The sequence below is a fragment of the Mobula hypostoma genome, chromosome 12 (genome assembly GCF_963921235.1).
Source record: "Mobula hypostoma chromosome 12, sMobHyp1.1, whole genome shotgun sequence".
Taxonomy (NCBI): Eukaryota; Metazoa; Chordata; class Chondrichthyes; order Myliobatiformes; family Myliobatidae; genus Mobula; species Mobula hypostoma.
Window position 1 is genome coordinate 78,368,980 of NC_086108.1, and position 18,210 is coordinate 78,387,189.

Here is an 18,210-nt window from a genome sequence, read left to right on the forward strand (position 1 = left end):
TGAAAAGCCATAGTTGAATGCAAGAAGATAGTGATGCTTTGAGGGTGGCAGACACCAACATTTATGTTCTGTACTTATCAGTGTAGTTTAAGCAACGATGTGTTTCATGGATAGCCAGAAACTTCAGATTAAACAGATTCTTCCCCCAGCCATCGAACAAGAGCAGTTTCTTCTTTTTAAATTTTTTTCCCCTCAGGTAGTTACGAAGAATCAAAGGTGATTTTCTTCCACTCTAGTTTTGTGGGTTCTGGTATGGTTAATGAAGCCAAAGTAGAAAATGCAGATGGTGAAGAATTGGCTAGTGTGGGCAGATGGCATTATGGGGGAGTCATGTGTGGCCCCAATGCCTTGATTCTCAATACTATCCCAAATGCCTCCTCTCTACTTTGAGCTCCCATGGGTTGGATGTTAGCAGGAATCATCAGGAATATTGTACATCATGTATCAGTACTTGATTTCTACAACAGAACATGTCATTCACAATTTTAAAATTTATTGTTAACTCTATTTTCCTTGTTGTGTGAATTGAATTGAATTTATTTAAATCTTACATCCATTCCACAATGTGTGGGAGTAAAAACCTTTGTGTTATGACTCCGTCGCAATGTACAGACACGTGAATTGATAAGTCTAATGGCTTATAGAATGAGGCTGTCCCGTAGCATGTTGGTCCTGGCTTTAATACTGTGGTACCGTTTGCCAGATGGAAGCAGCTGAAACAGTTTATGGTTGGGGTGACTGGTGTCCCCAATGATCTTCCAGGCCTTCTTTACACACCTGTTGCTGTAAGTATCCTCAGTGGAGGGAGATTCACATCCACAGATGCACTAGGCTGTCCGTACCACTCTCCACAGTGCCCAGCGATCAAGGCTGGTGCATTTCCTGGACCAGGCGGTGATACAGCCAGTCAGGATGCTCTCAATGATACCCCTGTAGAAGGTCTTGAGGATTTTGGAGCTCATGCTGAACTTCTTCAGTTGCCTGAGGTGGAAGAGATGCTGTTATACTTTTTTTTTTGCCACACAGCCAGTGAGTACAGTCCAGATGAGATCTTCGGTGATGTGTATACTGAGGAACTTGAAACTACTCAACCTCTCAAATGCAGTGCCATTGATGCTGATTGGGGCAAGCCTTTCTCCATTCCTCCTAAAATCCACGATCAGCTCTTTTGTTTATTTGACATTGAGGGAGAGGTTGTTAACTTGGCACCTCTGTGTCAGGGTGTTAATCTCTCCTCTGTAGGCTGTCTTGTTACCGTTAGAAATAAGACCCATCAATGTTGTGTCATCTGCAAATTTGATCAGCAGATTGGAGTTGTATGTGGCAGCACAGTCGTGGGTGTAAAGGGAGTAGAGGAGGGGACTCAGGATACAACCCTGAAGCGAACCTCAGTTGAGGGTCAGGGGGCAGAGATGAGGTAGCCCACCCTTACATCTGTCGGCAATCCAGAAGGAAGTCTAGGATCCAACTGCACAGGCAGGGTGCAGGCAGAGGGCTCTGAGCTTCCTGTTAAATATGGAGGGAATTATGGTATTGAATGCTGAACTGTAGTCCAGGGACAGCATTCTAACGTATGCATCCCTTTTCTCCAGATAAGTGAGGACGGTGTGTAGTACTGTGACCATGGCATCATCAGTAGACTGGTTCTGTTGGTAGGCAAATTGTAGGGGGTCCAGTGTGGGTGGTAGCATGCTGCAGATGTAGTCTTTAACCAGCATCTCTAAACATTTGCTTATAATTGAGCTGAGTGCAACAGGGCGCCAATTGTTCCGGCATGCTACCTTGGTTTTCAATGATGAACGATTTGTAAACGTATGATACAAACATGATATGCAATAAGGTACCAAGCGATGCTAGACTTACTAAAAAGAGATAAAACCAGGATATTTTGATCATATAACCTCTTCATTGCATTTCTGATAGTATTTTATTATTAAAATTAAGCAAATATTATTTCCAATTTTTGTAATTTGAGCAAAATGATACCGAAAATTGAAATTACATTAAAAATTACAATTAAAAAGGTTATATCCACTTCTAGAAGACTAAAAATAAAGCTACTGCAACACATCTAACACCATAAGTATTGCAATAACTGAGATTAACATAAAATATTGCAGAATGGACAAGACTTGGATTAAAAATGGCATTTAAACTTGCATTTTATCCTTCAGGATTGCATAATTGAATAAATTTATCCATTAATCCAACAAATTTGAAAATCAGTTAATTTTTCAACCTGAAGTTCTGTCCCATAACCATGTCATTGAAGTAAGGTTATAATATCATGTAGGAACATTGCCCTCTTTTTGCCACTCACTACCCACAACAGCAGTACTCAACTACCTTCTCTACTTTCCATGCTAGTTTATTAATTCCAATGAAAGCAAATAGAAGTTAAAAAAAGATTTTCTTCTTTAGGATGTACATTTCATTTCAAAACAATAGACTCTTTGTTGCTAAAATAGTGGTGCTGAATTTTTCAACACCAAATTCCCTTTAGAGTTTGATATCTTAAACTATTCTTTGCTTTTCTTCAGCTCAGTACCATACAGATAACAGATATTACACTTGCATATCATTAAAGTTAACTGTTGGATTTTCTTTATAGAGAAGAGCATTTAAGAAAAACAAGTTTTATTACATTTTATTGAATGGATAATGATGGCAATTCATTAGTTATTTATAACTAATTGATGATTTTGATTAACCTTAGGAAGGATAATGGCGCCTAATGACAACTCCTTTGCTTGCATCTTCAGAAACAGCTCTATTTCGACCTTTAATATCTTTATTTTTCCCTTTCAGGGTTCTTTTGAAGACCCTGACCTGGAGTTACGCGCAGGCTTCAGTTCTTTGTGAGAATGGGACACGTTCTCGGGGTTCCACAACTGGCTGTTATTCGACATGCCAAGGGTTTGGCCTGGGAGTCTCAATCATGTTTGGAAGCCTAAGATTTCGGGGCTCTGGAGACTGGCGGATCCAAGGGTCGGTGTCACGGCAGCAGACTCATGTGTCGTCAGGAAGGCTGGAAAATCTTTTGCTGTGGTCCTGAAGACCCGAGGCCTTTGTGATCTTCGGACACAGAGCTCGAAAAAAAGCGATGAAATGGACTTTTAACATCGTAAACCAGCAGGTTGTTGTTATGTCTCCCACTCACTATGAAAATGGGGGATACCACCCTCTCCCTTGCCAGGGAGAGGGAGAACCTGTGGTTTGTCAAATGTCAGATGAAATGCGAAGCCTTTGGGTAACTTTGGTCTGTGTTTTTGCTATTGCTTAGCTCACGCTTGGGCTCGGTGATGGTACCAATGCACTTTTTTTTACTGGTGGGGGGAGGAGGGATCGTTGCTTGTTGCCACTTACGCACGGGAACTAGGGGGACTTTGGGGTTCTCACGTTTAACTGTCGTTCATTCTTTGGGGCACTCCTCTGTTTTTGTGGATGTTTGCGAAGAAAAAGCATTTCAGGATGTATGTTGTATACATTTCTCTGACATTAAATTCAACCTTTGAACCTTTCAACATAGATAACGTGTTCTAGTTATGCACAAGAACAGAACAGTACAACAGAGGAACACGCTCTTGGCTTCCCGTGTATGCTAACCATGATGCCAAATTAAACCCTTCATACTGGCATGTGATCCATTACCCTCCATTTTCTGCATATTCATGTAACATCTAGAAGCCTCTCTAATGTCAGTATTGTATTCCACTACCACCATGGCTGTATGTTCCAGGTACCTTCCATTTTCAGTATTTTTAAAAAAATATTTGCCAAGCCTATCTCCTTTGAAGCTTTCCCACTCTCAGCTTAAAGCTAAGCCCTCTGGTACTTTACATTTCCATCTTTGGAGAAAAATTGTCCACTCTCTCTATATCTCTCAATTTTACAAACTTCTAACAGGTTCCTCCCTCAGCCCAAAACAATCCAGAGAAAACAATCCAAGTTGTCCAACTTCTTATCACTAATACCCTCTAATCCAAGTATCATCTTGATACACCTTTTCTGCATGGTCTCTAAAACCTCCACACCCTTCCTGTAATGGGAAAACCAGAAATGCACACAGTCCTGCAAGTGGGCCCAAACCAAAGTTTTGTACAGCTGCAACATGGCTTCCTAACTTTTAAGCATAATGCCCCAAGGCAAGAATGCCTTCTTCACCACCCTGTGTTGAGACTTTCAGAGAGCAACGAAGGCCAAAATGCCAAAAGCTCTCTTTATGACCTATGTACCTACCTGGGATGCCATTTTAAAAGAATTATAGATTGTATTCTCAGATCACTTTGTTCAACTGCACACCTCAGTGCTGTACCATTCACTGTGTAAATCCTACCCTAGTTTATTCTGTCCAAGTGCATCACCTCATACTTGTCTGCATTAAATCTCCTGCTAAGACAATGCTGAATCCAATTTACAATTTCATCCTGAATGCCAAAAGAGTACACCTTCTGGACCAGCCTCCCATGCAGAACTCTGTCTATGTTGAATATGTCCACTGCCTTTCCTTCATCAACCTTCCTCGTATTCTCCTCAAAATCACTAAGATTGATTAGATATGATGTAGACACACAAAACCATGTTGGCTATCTATAATATGGCATTTTATGTCAAATTACTTGCACATAATTTACCGATGACTGATAGGCCTGTAATTTCATGATTTTTAGAGCCTTTCTTGAACATTAGAGCAACATTTGCTGTCCTCCTACACTTAACCGTGGCTAAGGAAGTTTTAAACATCTCAGCCAAAGTTCTGGCAATTTCTGCACCAGACTCCCATAAAGTCCAAGGAACACTTTATCAGTCCATGGGGAATCATCCAACCCAATTTGCCTCAAGGTAACAAGTGTCTCTTCTTCTGTAATCTGGATGTGGTTGTTTATCTTACTACTCTTTTGCCTCAGTTGTATGGACCCTGTGTCTGTCTCCTGAGCAAATACAAGCACAAAAACAAATCATTTAAGGTCTCACCCATCTCTTTTAGCTCCATGTGTAAGTGACCAAACTGATCTTCCAGGGGACCAATTTTGTCCCTTGCTATCCTTTTGCTATTAATATATCTACAGAACTCCTTGCGATTCTCTTTAACTTTATTTAGCTCACCCTCATTTCCTCTTCAAGTCCTCTTGATTTCTTTCTTAAGCATTCTGTTGCATTTTTTATACTCAAGTGCTCATTTAATTCTAACTGCTTATACCTGATATGTGTCTCCTTCTTCTTAACTAGGGCCTCAATATCCGTCAAAAAGTAAGGTTCCATAAATCTGTTAGCCTAGTCTTTTATTCCAACATGAAATCACAGATTCTGTACTTTCAATATTTCACTTTTGAAGGAATCCCACTTACCATGCAATCCTTTGTCAGAAAACAAGCTATCCCAGTCCATACTTAACAGATTTCTTCTGATGTCATCAAAATTGGCCTTTCTCCAATTCAGAATCTCAACCCAAGGACCATCCTATCCATCTCCATAATTACATTCAAACTAATGGAATTACGATCACTAGATCCAAAGCATTCCTCTATACACACTTCTATCACTTATCTTGTCTCATTCCCTAAGAGGAGATCCAGTATCATGCGCTCTCTTGTTAGAACTTCTACATATTATCATCAAAATATACAAATGTGGTACAATGAAATAATCGTATAAGAAGAACAATATATTGGCTGGAAAACAATACAGCAAAATAGATATTTACATAGTTATAAACATAACAATTTGAACACAGGCCATCAGGATGGTATTAAATTGGATGACAAAAACATGATGGGCAAAACCATAACTTTGTCAAGTCTGCTTCTACCACAGTGTTAAGAGCTAGATATATTTAATCACCAACGAAACAGAGTCTTTAAATGACCAACCTGTCAAAGTTACCTGTTATTCACAAAAGTTAAAACCAGATTCATATTATTTTCCTGTTATGAAACAATCTCGCAAGCATAACAGACAGAAGGTCAACAGAAACATAACAAGGGAGAAGAAGCTCAAAAAGATGAAAGACCTAAAGGTACATAAGTCACCTGTACCAGATGAACTGCACCCTAGGGTTCTAAAAAAGGTAGCGGTAGAGATTGTAGAAGCATTAGTAATGATCTTTCAAGAGTCATTGGACTCTGGGATAGTTTCCAGAGGACTGGAAAATTGCAAATGTCACTCTACTCTTTAAGAAAGGAGTTGGGGGGGCAGTAGAGAGGAAATTATAGACAAGTTAGATTGAGTTCAGTGGTTGAGAAGACATTAGAGTCAATTGCTAACAATGAGATTATGGAGTACTTGGTGATACAGGACAAGATAGGACAAAGTCAGCATGGTTTCCTTCTGGGAAAATCTTGCTTGACCAATCTGCTGGAATTCTTTGAGGAGATCATATGTAGCACATATAAAGAGGATGCAGTAGATGTTGTATACATGGATTTACAGAAGACTTTGACAAGGTACCATACATGAGGCTGCTTGCCAAGTTAAGAGCCCATGGTATTACAAGAAATGTACCAGCATAGTTAGAGCATTGGATGAATGGTAGGAGGCAATGAGTGGGAATAAAAAGATCCTTTTCTGGTTAGCTCCCAGTGACTAGTGGTGCTCCCCAGGGGTTGGTGTTGGGATCACTTCTTTTTATGCTGTATATCAATGATTCAGATGATGGAATAGATGGCTTTGTTTGCAGATAATACAAAGATTGGTGGAGGGACAGGTAGGGTTGAGGAAACAGGAAGGTTGCAGAAGGACATAGCCAGATTCAGAGAATGGGCAAGGAAGGCAAGTGAAATACAATGTTGGAAAATGTATGGTCAAACACTTTGGTCGAAGAAATAAATGTGCATATTACTTTCTAAATGAGGAGAAAATCCAAAAATTCAGAAAAGGGACTTGGGAGTCCTTGTGCAGAACTCCTCAAAGGTTAATTTGCAGGTTGAGTCAGTGGTAAGGAAGTCAAATGCAATGTTAGCATTCATTTCAAAAGGTCCGGAAAACAAGGGCAGGGATGTGATGCTTAGGGTTTATAAGGCACTGGTGAGTATTGTGAACAGTTTTAGGCTCCTTATCTAAGAAAAGACGTGCTGGCACTGGAGAGGGTTCAGAGGAGATTCACAAGGATGATTCTGGTAATGAAAGGATCATCATATGAGGAACATTTGATGGCTCGGGCCTGTACTCACTGGAATTTAGAAGAATGAGGAGGGATCTCAGTGAAATCTTTCAAATGTTGAAAGGCTGGGACAGAGTAGATGTGGAAAGGATATTTCCAGTGGTGAGGGAGTCTAGGACAAGAGGGCACAGCCTCAGGATAGAGGGGCGTCTATTAAACAGAGATACAGAGAAATTTCTTTAGCCAGAGGGTGGTGAATTTGTGGAGTTTGTTATCACAGGCAGCAGTGAAGGACAGATGGTTGGGTGTATTTAAAGTGGAGATTGATAGGTTCTTGATTGGCCATGTCATCAAAGGTTACGGGGTAAAGCCGGGGAGTGGGACTGAGCAGGGGGAGTAAATGGCAGAGCAGATTTGATGGGCCAAATTGCCTAATTCTGCTCCTATGTCTTATGGTCTTCTGGTCTTGTAAGAAAACTAAATGGATAACACCTTATAAAAAAGGTAATGGAAGTTCAGCCCTAATATAAAGCATGCTAACTAAAAAGGTAGTTTGCAGATCATAAATTGTGACTGAGTGAGAGTAAAATAATTTATTTGGGCATTCTGAAAAAAAAAGTTACAGAGAAGGTTTTATAGAGCTTGTAAATGTTTTATGATGGGAATTATAATTGAAAATCAATACATTCCAAGAGTAAATTTGTAGAGAAACAAAGGACAGTCAATTTATCCAGCTGGCAATTGTTATTCTGTCAGCTCTATACATTATTACAAGATAAAAATGGCAAATGTATAGCAGTCTATATACCCAAAGATATAGCAAAGTGTAACTATAAAAGCAATGGTGAAGAACTAGAAAGGGGCAGACGGTAGGAAAAAGGATTTAACATTTTGGTTAATCATAAGAAAAATCAAGGAGGAAGATCAATAGGCAAGTGGTCGGATAAACGATAACTTGTCTCGGCTATTTTATGAGTAGTATGCTTTGAATATCTTAATTTTAAATTAAGCTTTTTTTCAGAAATTCCATTATCAATTTTGTAAAGTTCTATTAAATAAATTGAAAGGAAGAAATATTTAGAAGCTGGAAATCTGAAATAAAACAGAAAACCTAGAAATATTTTGCAGGTTAGGAGGCATCTGTGGGGAGGATATTCAAGCTCATAGGACTAGATAAGCAGATCCTAACTCGGGACATAGCATAGAAATCTTGAGGTGGGGCTTGGTGGGTGGCAGATGCTTCCCAAGGGTCATCAGGTGAGAACCCCCCTTCTTAGATATTTCATCAGTTTAAGCCCACTACATCTCCAGAGGGCTCAAAAGTACAACCTGGCATCCCAGGTGCACCCCTTTCACATCTGGCCACCCATGGGTCATTTTAGGACCCAGCTGCCTTCACTCCTCTTCATCCATAGTCAGTGGCTGCTTCACTCATCTACCTCCGAGAATTCTTTTATAGCTTGCCAGTGGCTCTGGCCCCAGACTCCCAATCCCTTCAGTATTCTGAGCATGGAAGTAGCCACAAATCTTCTGCATCCAACCTCTGCTGGGAAAATGTGCACCTTGCATCCATGCTGCTTAGCATCTGTGGCCAGTTCAGCATATCTTACATGTTCCCGCTCATATGCCTCGCAGACCGCATTCTTCCCAGAGCACTGTGAGCTCTGAGAATTACTACAGTCTTCAGACTGCTGGACCACAAGACCAAATCTTGCCTGAGGGTGGATATCTCCAGGGGAAATATTAGCCTTTGTCAAGGTTGACAGCCATGTTCCAGTCATGAGCAGGCTCCAGTATACCTGACAACAACCATGTCACTGAGGATGGCACTGTCTGTCCTTGCTGGACAAAGGAGATGGTGGTTCTTCCAGTCATATGATGCTTAAGAGTTGTTATTCAGCCTTCGCTTCTCCACAATGGATGCCAAATATCCAAGGACCTGGTTGTGCTTCCATGTGCATCTTCCTTGAGTGAGGCTTACTTTGCAAGATGAGAGGATGTGATAGAGGTTTGCTGTTCTTCCACAGAGTGGACAAGCTGGATCTTCACTGAGCTACTGGTTCAGATTTTTTGAGAGTTGGGAGAACATTATAAACAGCTCTTACAAGGAAGCTAATCTTTCTTCCTTCCTTTTTCTTTAAGTCTTTGCAACTGGATTTTCTTTTCTCAATGTTTTCCCACCTTGTCCAGTGTCCCTGTTTTGCCTGAGACACTGCTCTTGCATACCTCATCTTCGCCTCCTGTCGCTGTACTTCCTCCACCACCATAGCTCAACTTTTGCTTTTGTGCTGTCGCCTTTTGCCAAATGGGCCTATTTGAGCCTGTGCCAAGCCCCCCTCTTCCAGATTGCACATGGCCCACCATGTCTGCAAACCTGAGTGCTGCCTTTGCAAGTTTTACTGACGCTGCTGGAAGCCACTTTCTCCCTGTTAAGGTCCTGGATGTAGTATTCTGGACAAAACTGTCACGAGATTCCAAGAGAGTCATCTCAAGCCTCACCTTGGCACACCTGAATTCTTCAGTCAGCCCTGTGACAGGCAACTTCAGAGCTCCTTTGCCATACGGGTAGATGTTACTTAGTGATCTTGGTAGACCCATCCACTTGTTAATGAAGGAACTAACTGTCTTCTCCATCTTTTCAACATGAGGTGATGGGGAATTCATACAGAGTCAGTGGCCACAACACCCAAGGGAGAAATCCAAACTGAAGGCACCAGAGGTTGAGGTTTCCTGGCAGCAAGGCTTTATTGATGCTTTAAGCCCTTTGATGATTTCTTCTCTCAGCAGTTTCACTTGATTTGTATCACTGAGGTTTATCGTACCAATGCCCAAGCTTTAAATGACATTTCTGACACAGTAAAAATTGCTTCCCTTCCACATGGCACTTGTAGTCAACCAGCCTTCCCTTGACTATAGAAATGCTCCTAGACTTCTTTGTTTTAATCATCATTTGGGCCGTTTGATGTTTGAATGGAGCTTCTCAAGCAACAATTTGATAGTTATCAGGACAGTTAAATCATCCATAAATGCCCAAATTGGTGGTAGGTGTAATCCTGACTTCAGTCATTCTCCTCCTACTACCCATTTAGAAGCTCCAATGATTACTTCCATTGCCATGGTAAAGGTCAACAGAGAGATGGTACAACTTGCTATTATACCTATCTCCACAGGCTGCTTTCAAGTCAATAACCTTTCATCACACCTAGTGAAGGTTAGAAATTCAATTAATAAGTCTTCTTCAACTTCTGTCAGCCAACCTCGCTATACTTCTGTCAGATTCTCTTTGTTTCTACACCATCACAAATAATGTCCCCTCCACCTTTGGAGCCCAAACCATGTTTTATATCAAACTTCACCCGGTTCTGAAAAAAGTACTAACTTTGTATCGCTCTCAGTCCAACTTGATGAGTATTTCCAGAATCTTCTCTTTATTCCCAGTAAATACAGTGGTGCTAGAAAGTTTGTGAACAGTGTAGAATTTTCTCTATTTCTGCATATGATCTAAAATGTGATCAGATCGTCACACAAATCCTAAAACTTGATAGAGAGAGCCCAATTAAATAAATAACACAAAAAACATTATACTTGTCCATTTATTTATTTATCGAGAAAAATGATCCAATATTACATGTATTTGTTAGAAAAAGTATGTGAACCTTTACTTTCAGTAATTGGTGTGACCACTTGTATGGCAATAACGTCAACCAAACATTTCTGGTAACCGTTAATCGGTGCTGTACATCAGCTTGGAGGAATTTCAAAGCCATTCCTCCTTACAAGTCTGCTTCAACTCTGGGATGTTGGTGGGCTTCCTTGCATGAGCTACTTGTTTTAGGTCCTTCCACATATTTCTGTAGGTTTAAGGTCAGGACTTTGACTCGGCTATTCCAAAACACAAATTTTCTTCTTTTAAAATCATTCTGTTGTTGATTTACTCTTGTCTCTCAGATCATTGTTTGGTTGCATTATCCAACTTCTATTAAGGCTCAAGTGATGAATTGCTACCCTGATATTCTCCTGCAAAATGGCTTGATATAAGTTTTGAATTCACTGTTCCCTTAATGATTGCAAGCTGTCCAGGCCCTGAGGCAGCAAAGCAGCCCCAAACCATGATGCTCCTTCCACCAGGCTTCACAGTTGGGATGAGGTTTTGGTGTTGGTGTGCAGTGCTCTTTATCTTCCAAACATAGCAATATACATTTCTGACAAAACGTTCACATTTTGTCTCATCTGTCCACAGAACATTGTCCCAAAAGCTTTATAGAACACTTGTATACTTGAGACACGCAGCAATTTTTTTTTTGGATAGTAATGGTTTCCTCCATGGTGTCCTTCCATGGATACCATTCTTGTTCGGTGTTTCTCTTATAGTGGACACATGAACAGAGGCTTTAGCAAGTTCTAGAGATTTCTGCAGGTCCTTTGCTGTGACCCTTGAGTTCTTTTTCACCTTCTTCAGCATTGCACATTGTGCTGTTGGTGTGATCTTTGCAGAATGCCCACTCCTAGGGAGAGTAGCAACAGTAGAGTTACCTCCATTTGCAGAAAATTTCTCTTACTGTGGACTGATGAACAATCAGGTCTTTAAAAATGCTTTTGTAGCCTGCTCCAGCTTCATGCATCTCTACAATTCTTCTTCTAAGTTCCTCTGAAAGTTGTTCTGATCGAGGCATGGTGCACATAAACAGATCTTTCTTGAGAAGAGCAGGCTCTGTCAGTAACCTGACTTTGTGTGATATATATACCTCCAATCCCATCTCATTGATTGGAATACCTGACTCTAAGTAGCTTTTGTAGAAGGCATTACCCCAGAGGTTCACATACAGGTTTCCCCTGCTACCCGAAGGTAGAGCGTTCCTATGAAATGGTTCATAAGCCGGAATGTTGTTAAGTGAATAAACAATTACCATTTATTAATATGGGAAAAATCTCTGAGCATTCCCAGACCCAAAAAATAACCTACAAAATCATGCCAAATAACACATAAAACCTAAAATAACAGTAACATATAGTAAAAGCATGAATGATATGATAAATACACAGCCTATATAAAGTAGAAATACCTTTCTGCAGCACTGTCTAGCGCAGCAAAAATCTCACGGCAGCACTCTTGGTGGAAGCACTCACGGCAGAAACACTCTCTCCAGTAACCTTTAAGCTATGAAGCTGCCAAATCATACCAAATAACACATAAAAATACACAGCCTATATAAAGTAGAAATAATGTATGTACAGTGTAGTTTCACTTACCAGCATCAGGAAGACTCCAATAAATTGCAGTTTCGTCACAGTTAAATACTTGCTTATACGAATAACCACCTTCTGTAATTATTTTCTTCAGTTCTGCTGGGAACTTTTCGGCGGCTTCAGTATCAGCCGAAGCACTCTCTCTGGTAAACGTTAAACTATGAAGCTGCCCTCACCTCAGAAACCGATCAAACCACCCATGACTACCTTTAAATTCCACTTTCGCCACACTTTCATCACCATTGTCCAGTGTTTTCTGTTTCAGCTTATTAAAAAGACTGACTGATTTCTCCGTAAGCATAAGAAAACTTAAGAGAACACCACACTTTGTACACCCATCAATCCACTCAAGCAATAGACTTTCCATTTTATCCTTCACTGGATGCCGACTAAGAGAAACCACTTTGCTACAAGCAGAACCAACAGTAACATCGGCAGCTGTCAAAATTCTTTCTCTCTGCGTATAAATAGTGCAAATGGTGGACGCAGGCAAGTTCAACGCGCGGACAATGTCCTTACTTCCTTCACCATGATCGAAACGCTTAATTATGTCTAGTTTTACGCTAAGTGTAACACCCTTATGAGCTCTTATAGGCTTTTCCGGTACCTTAGAACTCATCTTGCTAACGGATGCACAAAATAAATTGAGATAAAGCACATGCTTAAGCAATGGCGGCTAGAATGCATATCCGGGGGAGGAGCCTGGCTGTTCAGGCGTGTGCTGCCTTTTCTCGTACCAGTGAAAACACCTTCTGTTAGCGAAAACAGGTAACTAATGTAGGTCTTTCATAACAGCGAAAGGTGTCGTAAAGCGAATGTTCGGAAAACGGGGGCCACCTGTACTTCTTCCAAAGAATACATGTAATATTGGATCATTTTTCTCAATAAATAAATGAACAAGTATAATGATTGTTTTATTATTCATTTAATTGGGCTCTCTTACATAAAGATCTGATCATATTTTAGGTCATATTTATGCAGAAATAGAGAAAATTCTACAAGCCACAAACTTTCGAGCACTACTATAAAACCATGTCACTTGAAAGTGATTAAAGTGGATGTGGATAAATATTCAATAGATCAAGGAAGAGAGGGGAATAGGGAAGAGGAATAGAGGGGAATAGGGAAGAGGAATAGAGGGGAATAGGGAAGAGGAATAGAGGGGAATAGGGAAGTGGAACAGAAAAGGATTTGAAGCCAGCAGGTCAGACATATATTGGATGGTGAGGCTGGTTAGATAGCCTACTCCAGCCCCTAATTTTCTTGTGTTCTTGTTCACTTCCTTTATCTTATTGATGCCATAATTGAGAACAGATGACACTAAACTTTCATAAGCAGAACTATTTTCAAAATGACACTTTCTACCACATCTGATTAAAGACTAGAAAAAAATTCACTACACAAGTGAAATTATCATATTACTTAAAACATTAGAAAAAGTAAAACTCAGCAATACTTGTAAGTTAAATTTATATATTAGATCTTTACTGAGGTGATTATTTTAGTTAAAACATTTGTTCAGTTCCACTGTCATAAAGTTCCACTTTGAAAATTTGTCTTGATTAAAAGACTTGACTTTCTATTGTGCAAATATATTTTCCCTTCCCACTAAAACTGCAAAATAAATTGGTCAAGTGTAAAGACTGTGATTGGAAACAACTACCAAAACTAGCCCTAGACATTTACACATATGACAGGAGGCAACTTATCTCACTAAACAAGCTCTCTGTGTGGATTCAGTAGGTGGTGTACAACAGACAAGTTTTATTTCAAAAAATGAACTTGCAAGTTTGAAATAAAACTTTGGAGATAAGTAAAATTGGAAGATTCATTAGAACTCACAGACATTCTTGGTGGATGTAGGACCATGTCTCTTCTTGGGAACTTCAGTGAATCAGCAGAGTAATATACAGGTATATAACATCACTTACAGTAATGCAGTTTAATAAAGGTTACTAAAATCATAACTGGGACTAGATCTTTACTTCACAGGAAATTCATACAACAAATCATTTTCTATGAACATTAATTTTAGCAATGCTTTAACAAAATTCAAAATTTGAAAAGGGAACTGATACATACTGTAAATGCACCACAATCTCGTCAATATTTGTAATATTAACCTTGTCCTTTACAGCTTCCACATCATTCTTTAAGTGGGAAAAACTTGAAAAGCTGGGAAAAATAAGAAATTATAAAGTTATTTTAAAGACTATATAAAAATGAATCTGAGCAGGTGCTACACCAAGAAATTTTTACAATTAACTTTAACCTTTGTTCCTTGGGGCTACTTTCCTTGAACACGTCCACTACTTAAATTTTCTTGTATCCACAGAAAAATCCAACTAATTTGAAATACAGATTTCAACCAGAATCTCTGAAAGTGGAACAACACTAAATAATCTCATTAAAAGTATTTCACATTCATTATGAGAATTCCAGAGACAGAAAAATCAGTGAAGACAGAAGCATGCAAAGTATTGCAACACTGCAGGTAACATCACTTTTTCAGAGCAATAGGTATGAATACCAACTGCCTTAACTTGCTATTTCCATATACAAAAATCTATCTGGATTAACTTGTTTCTCAACTTTCATTATCATACTTTACTAATTATCCATGACACAGCATCTCATAATATTTACTAATGGGCCAGAAATAATTACCCATGCCTAGTACAATCAAGTACTACATCATTGAAGAATACCCTTGAGTCTATAAGAGCTCTTCCTTCCAAATTACCTGCTAACTACTTTCAATTATTAGAATATTTTAATGTAATTCAGTATTTTAGTCTCAATTATCCTTTCTAGGAGCAGTTTTATTGACCATCCTCTGTAGAAAAGAAAGTTGGCCATTTTCTACAATTATTATACCACTTATCCCACCTAGATACTTCAGAATATCAAAAATCATATTTGCAAAGAGGGCATTTTATCAATTCCTGCCTGAGCAGTTCTAGTTCCTAACCAGTAAAATGGATTCTTGTTCACTTCCATTCCATAATCAAAAAGCACTGTTCTGCATTTGTTCACTGTCATATACCAACCTCCCCCCCCCCCCAAAAAAGGTGGTTATTTGTTGCAGAAACACTTATGATGGTGCTTAACTTTCTAATTCACTATTCTGTAGATACATTTACAGGGATGCTGCCACAAGAAAGCACAGACTCAACCGTGCCCTCTTCTTGTCACTACCATTGCAAGGAAGCATGAAAGCCTTAGGTCCCACACCACCTGGTGCAGGAACAGTTATTACCCTTCAACTATCAGGCTGCTGAACCAGCGTGGATAACTTCAATCACCACTACTTCAAACTGATTCTATGACCTTCAGCTCATTTTCACGGACTTGTTACAACTCAAGTTCTCCATATCATTTTTATTTGCAAAGTTTGTCTTCTTATACACACTATTTGTCTGCCCTTGCCTGTTTATGTACAGTTTTTCATAAAATTCTATTGTATTTCCTTCTGCCTGTAAACACCTGCAAGAAAATTAATCTCAAGGTAGTACATGGTAATATATACACACTTTGGTAATAAATTTACTTTGAAATTGTTTGTCAAGGCCATACACAGTACTTCAAGAGTGATCTAATCAAAGGATGACCAACTCACATACAAAATATTAAATATCTTCAGAATTTGTCAGGATTTGACAACTGATATATTTAGATAAAACTCACTACAGATTAACTCTTCTAACACAACTCTACATTTGTTATATATTATCAGTGACTGATGAATTAGCAATTTATAATCTTTTCTACCAATGGCAGGGCTTATAATGACAATGCTGTGATCACATTAAATCATTACTACAACTCTAAACACCTTTACACATAGCTTATACATGTCACTGGCAGTGTCAGAATTTGTTGCTCATCAATACTGCCGCTTGAACCATGTAGCTTGCTAGGCCATTTAGAGAAACATGACGAGTTTATGGTGAGCCCAGAGTTGCAGATAGACCTGAATTGGTATGGACAGAATATATGAAGTACATTAGTGAACCAAATTGTTTTTTAAACAACAATCCAGTGGTTTTAATAACCCAAATTGAGATTTCATGTTTTTTTAAAATCCAGGGTTCAATTTAATTTCTTGAATTCAGATTCTCTTGCTGCAACAGAGGAATTCAAATGGACATTTCTATAATAAATACCCCAGGCCTCCAGAGACTTGTCTAGTGAAAATGGTATAAAAGTTGTAAATTATATGATGTCTAAACAAACAACTTACCAACTAAACTAAATGAAATGCAGAAATTTGAAAAATTAAGTTTAAGGGAATATTACGACTCCCCTATTTTCAGATGTATTGTACATGGTAGATTAACAAATTGAGGTGATTGATTAAAGTAAATGGAAACATATTGAATTCAGTCAATGCCTATGCTTGCTTTAATACTAGTTATTCCATGCATTTATTCCATTCTAATTCTACTGAGCAGTAATTTTTGTTAAGCATGCAATAAAGGATTTTTTTCTATGGGTGGATGGAGTCAGTCATTCCAGGATTACATTCAAATCACCCACTGTCAAATTCATTTAATGTCAAGAACTATGAGGTAAAGAATAATAAGAACAGGCTGCTAACCATTGCAAATGGGATCCAAATATCTGCAGCTGCAACTATAAAGATTAAGAAAGGATTACTGCTTGAACAAGTACTTGTCAAAACCATGAACTTCAGATGTACTTGAGTGGACCAATATTAGCAGCTTATTTCCTTTCATCCCAATCTGTATTAAAAACCCACAATAAACTACAATCATATAATTAAGCCACATTTCATACAGAAATCTGCATTTTTATTGAGTATTTTATTGAGAATTTAATTGACCATCCAGTAACAGGTAAAATTAATAAGTTTTTTTTTTGTAAATAGTGTGGTGACGTTTATCAACCAATCTGTCAAAACTTTGCCGACATAACATTAACTGGAACAACATCAGAAAACATTGCGCAACAAATAAGTTCAGAAAATAGTGTGATGTAAAAAGATTTGCTGGAAAACATTCCTCCTGCTGGACATCAATTCAACATGGTTTTCACCAAATTTTATGGCAACAGAAATTTATGGTGAAATTATGGTGACTGAGCTGCCCTATATAATACCGATCAATCTATAAATGGCATTATGAATCACAAAACCCTGGGTTCTATATGTGAAATGTTTCTACATACAGCTTCAATCTCAGCAGACATTCTGAGGATAAACAGAGTGGAGGACCAGAAGTTTCTCCAAACATGCTTCAGGGTTTTACTGCCATAAGTCTATGATTGGCTGCATATTACTCCATTTCAAATGTAACAACAAAGCAATGGAAACACACAACTTTGAGGAAAAATGTTTTGATTTTACTCTTGGTCAGTTTCCAACATGTAACTTTAGCTTGAAATTAATATGCACATTTTGCAGTGCTTCAGCAAAAACTCTGTGCACATCAGATGTGAGCACTGAATGCTGTGCACTTAATTGGAATAAGGGCATATGAACCACTGGTTTACCTGAAGGGTGTGCATGGGTAGGGAGAGAAAAGATAATAGGTCAGGTACTGCATCTCCTACGGTTTCACAGAAAGGTGCAATGAGTAAGAAGTTAGATAATGGAGGACATGGAAGAATAAACCAGTGGAATGCAAAGGGACAGGCTCTTCACAATGCTAAGTGCAGATAATTTTAGATCTTATGGTGATCAAATATCAAAAAGTGAACTTGCTCATTCAGCTTAGTCCAGTAAACATACATATAACAGCATGATACCATATTGTCATTTAACCTTATTCCTGCAAATTGCTATTCAGTTGTCCTTATAATGTTGCTTATATTTTTCTCATCACATATTGCAGTTACTGTAT

General features: G+C 38.8%; 1 protein-coding gene across 4 annotated transcripts in view; it reads right to left on the reverse strand.

Moving 5' to 3' along the window:
• The window catches only part of ccdc24 (coiled-coil domain containing 24), a 121,974-nt gene that overhangs the window by 26,967 nt on the left and 76,797 nt on the right, over window positions 1-18,210 (reverse strand). For all 4 annotated transcript variants that reach the window (XM_063064450.1, XM_063064447.1, XM_063064448.1 and 1 more), the window contains one exon: window positions 14,429-14,521. In XM_063064450.1, the coding sequence (XP_062920520.1) occupies window positions 14,429-14,521 (93 nt within the window). The remainder of the gene's footprint in view (window positions 1-14,428; window positions 14,522-18,210) is intronic.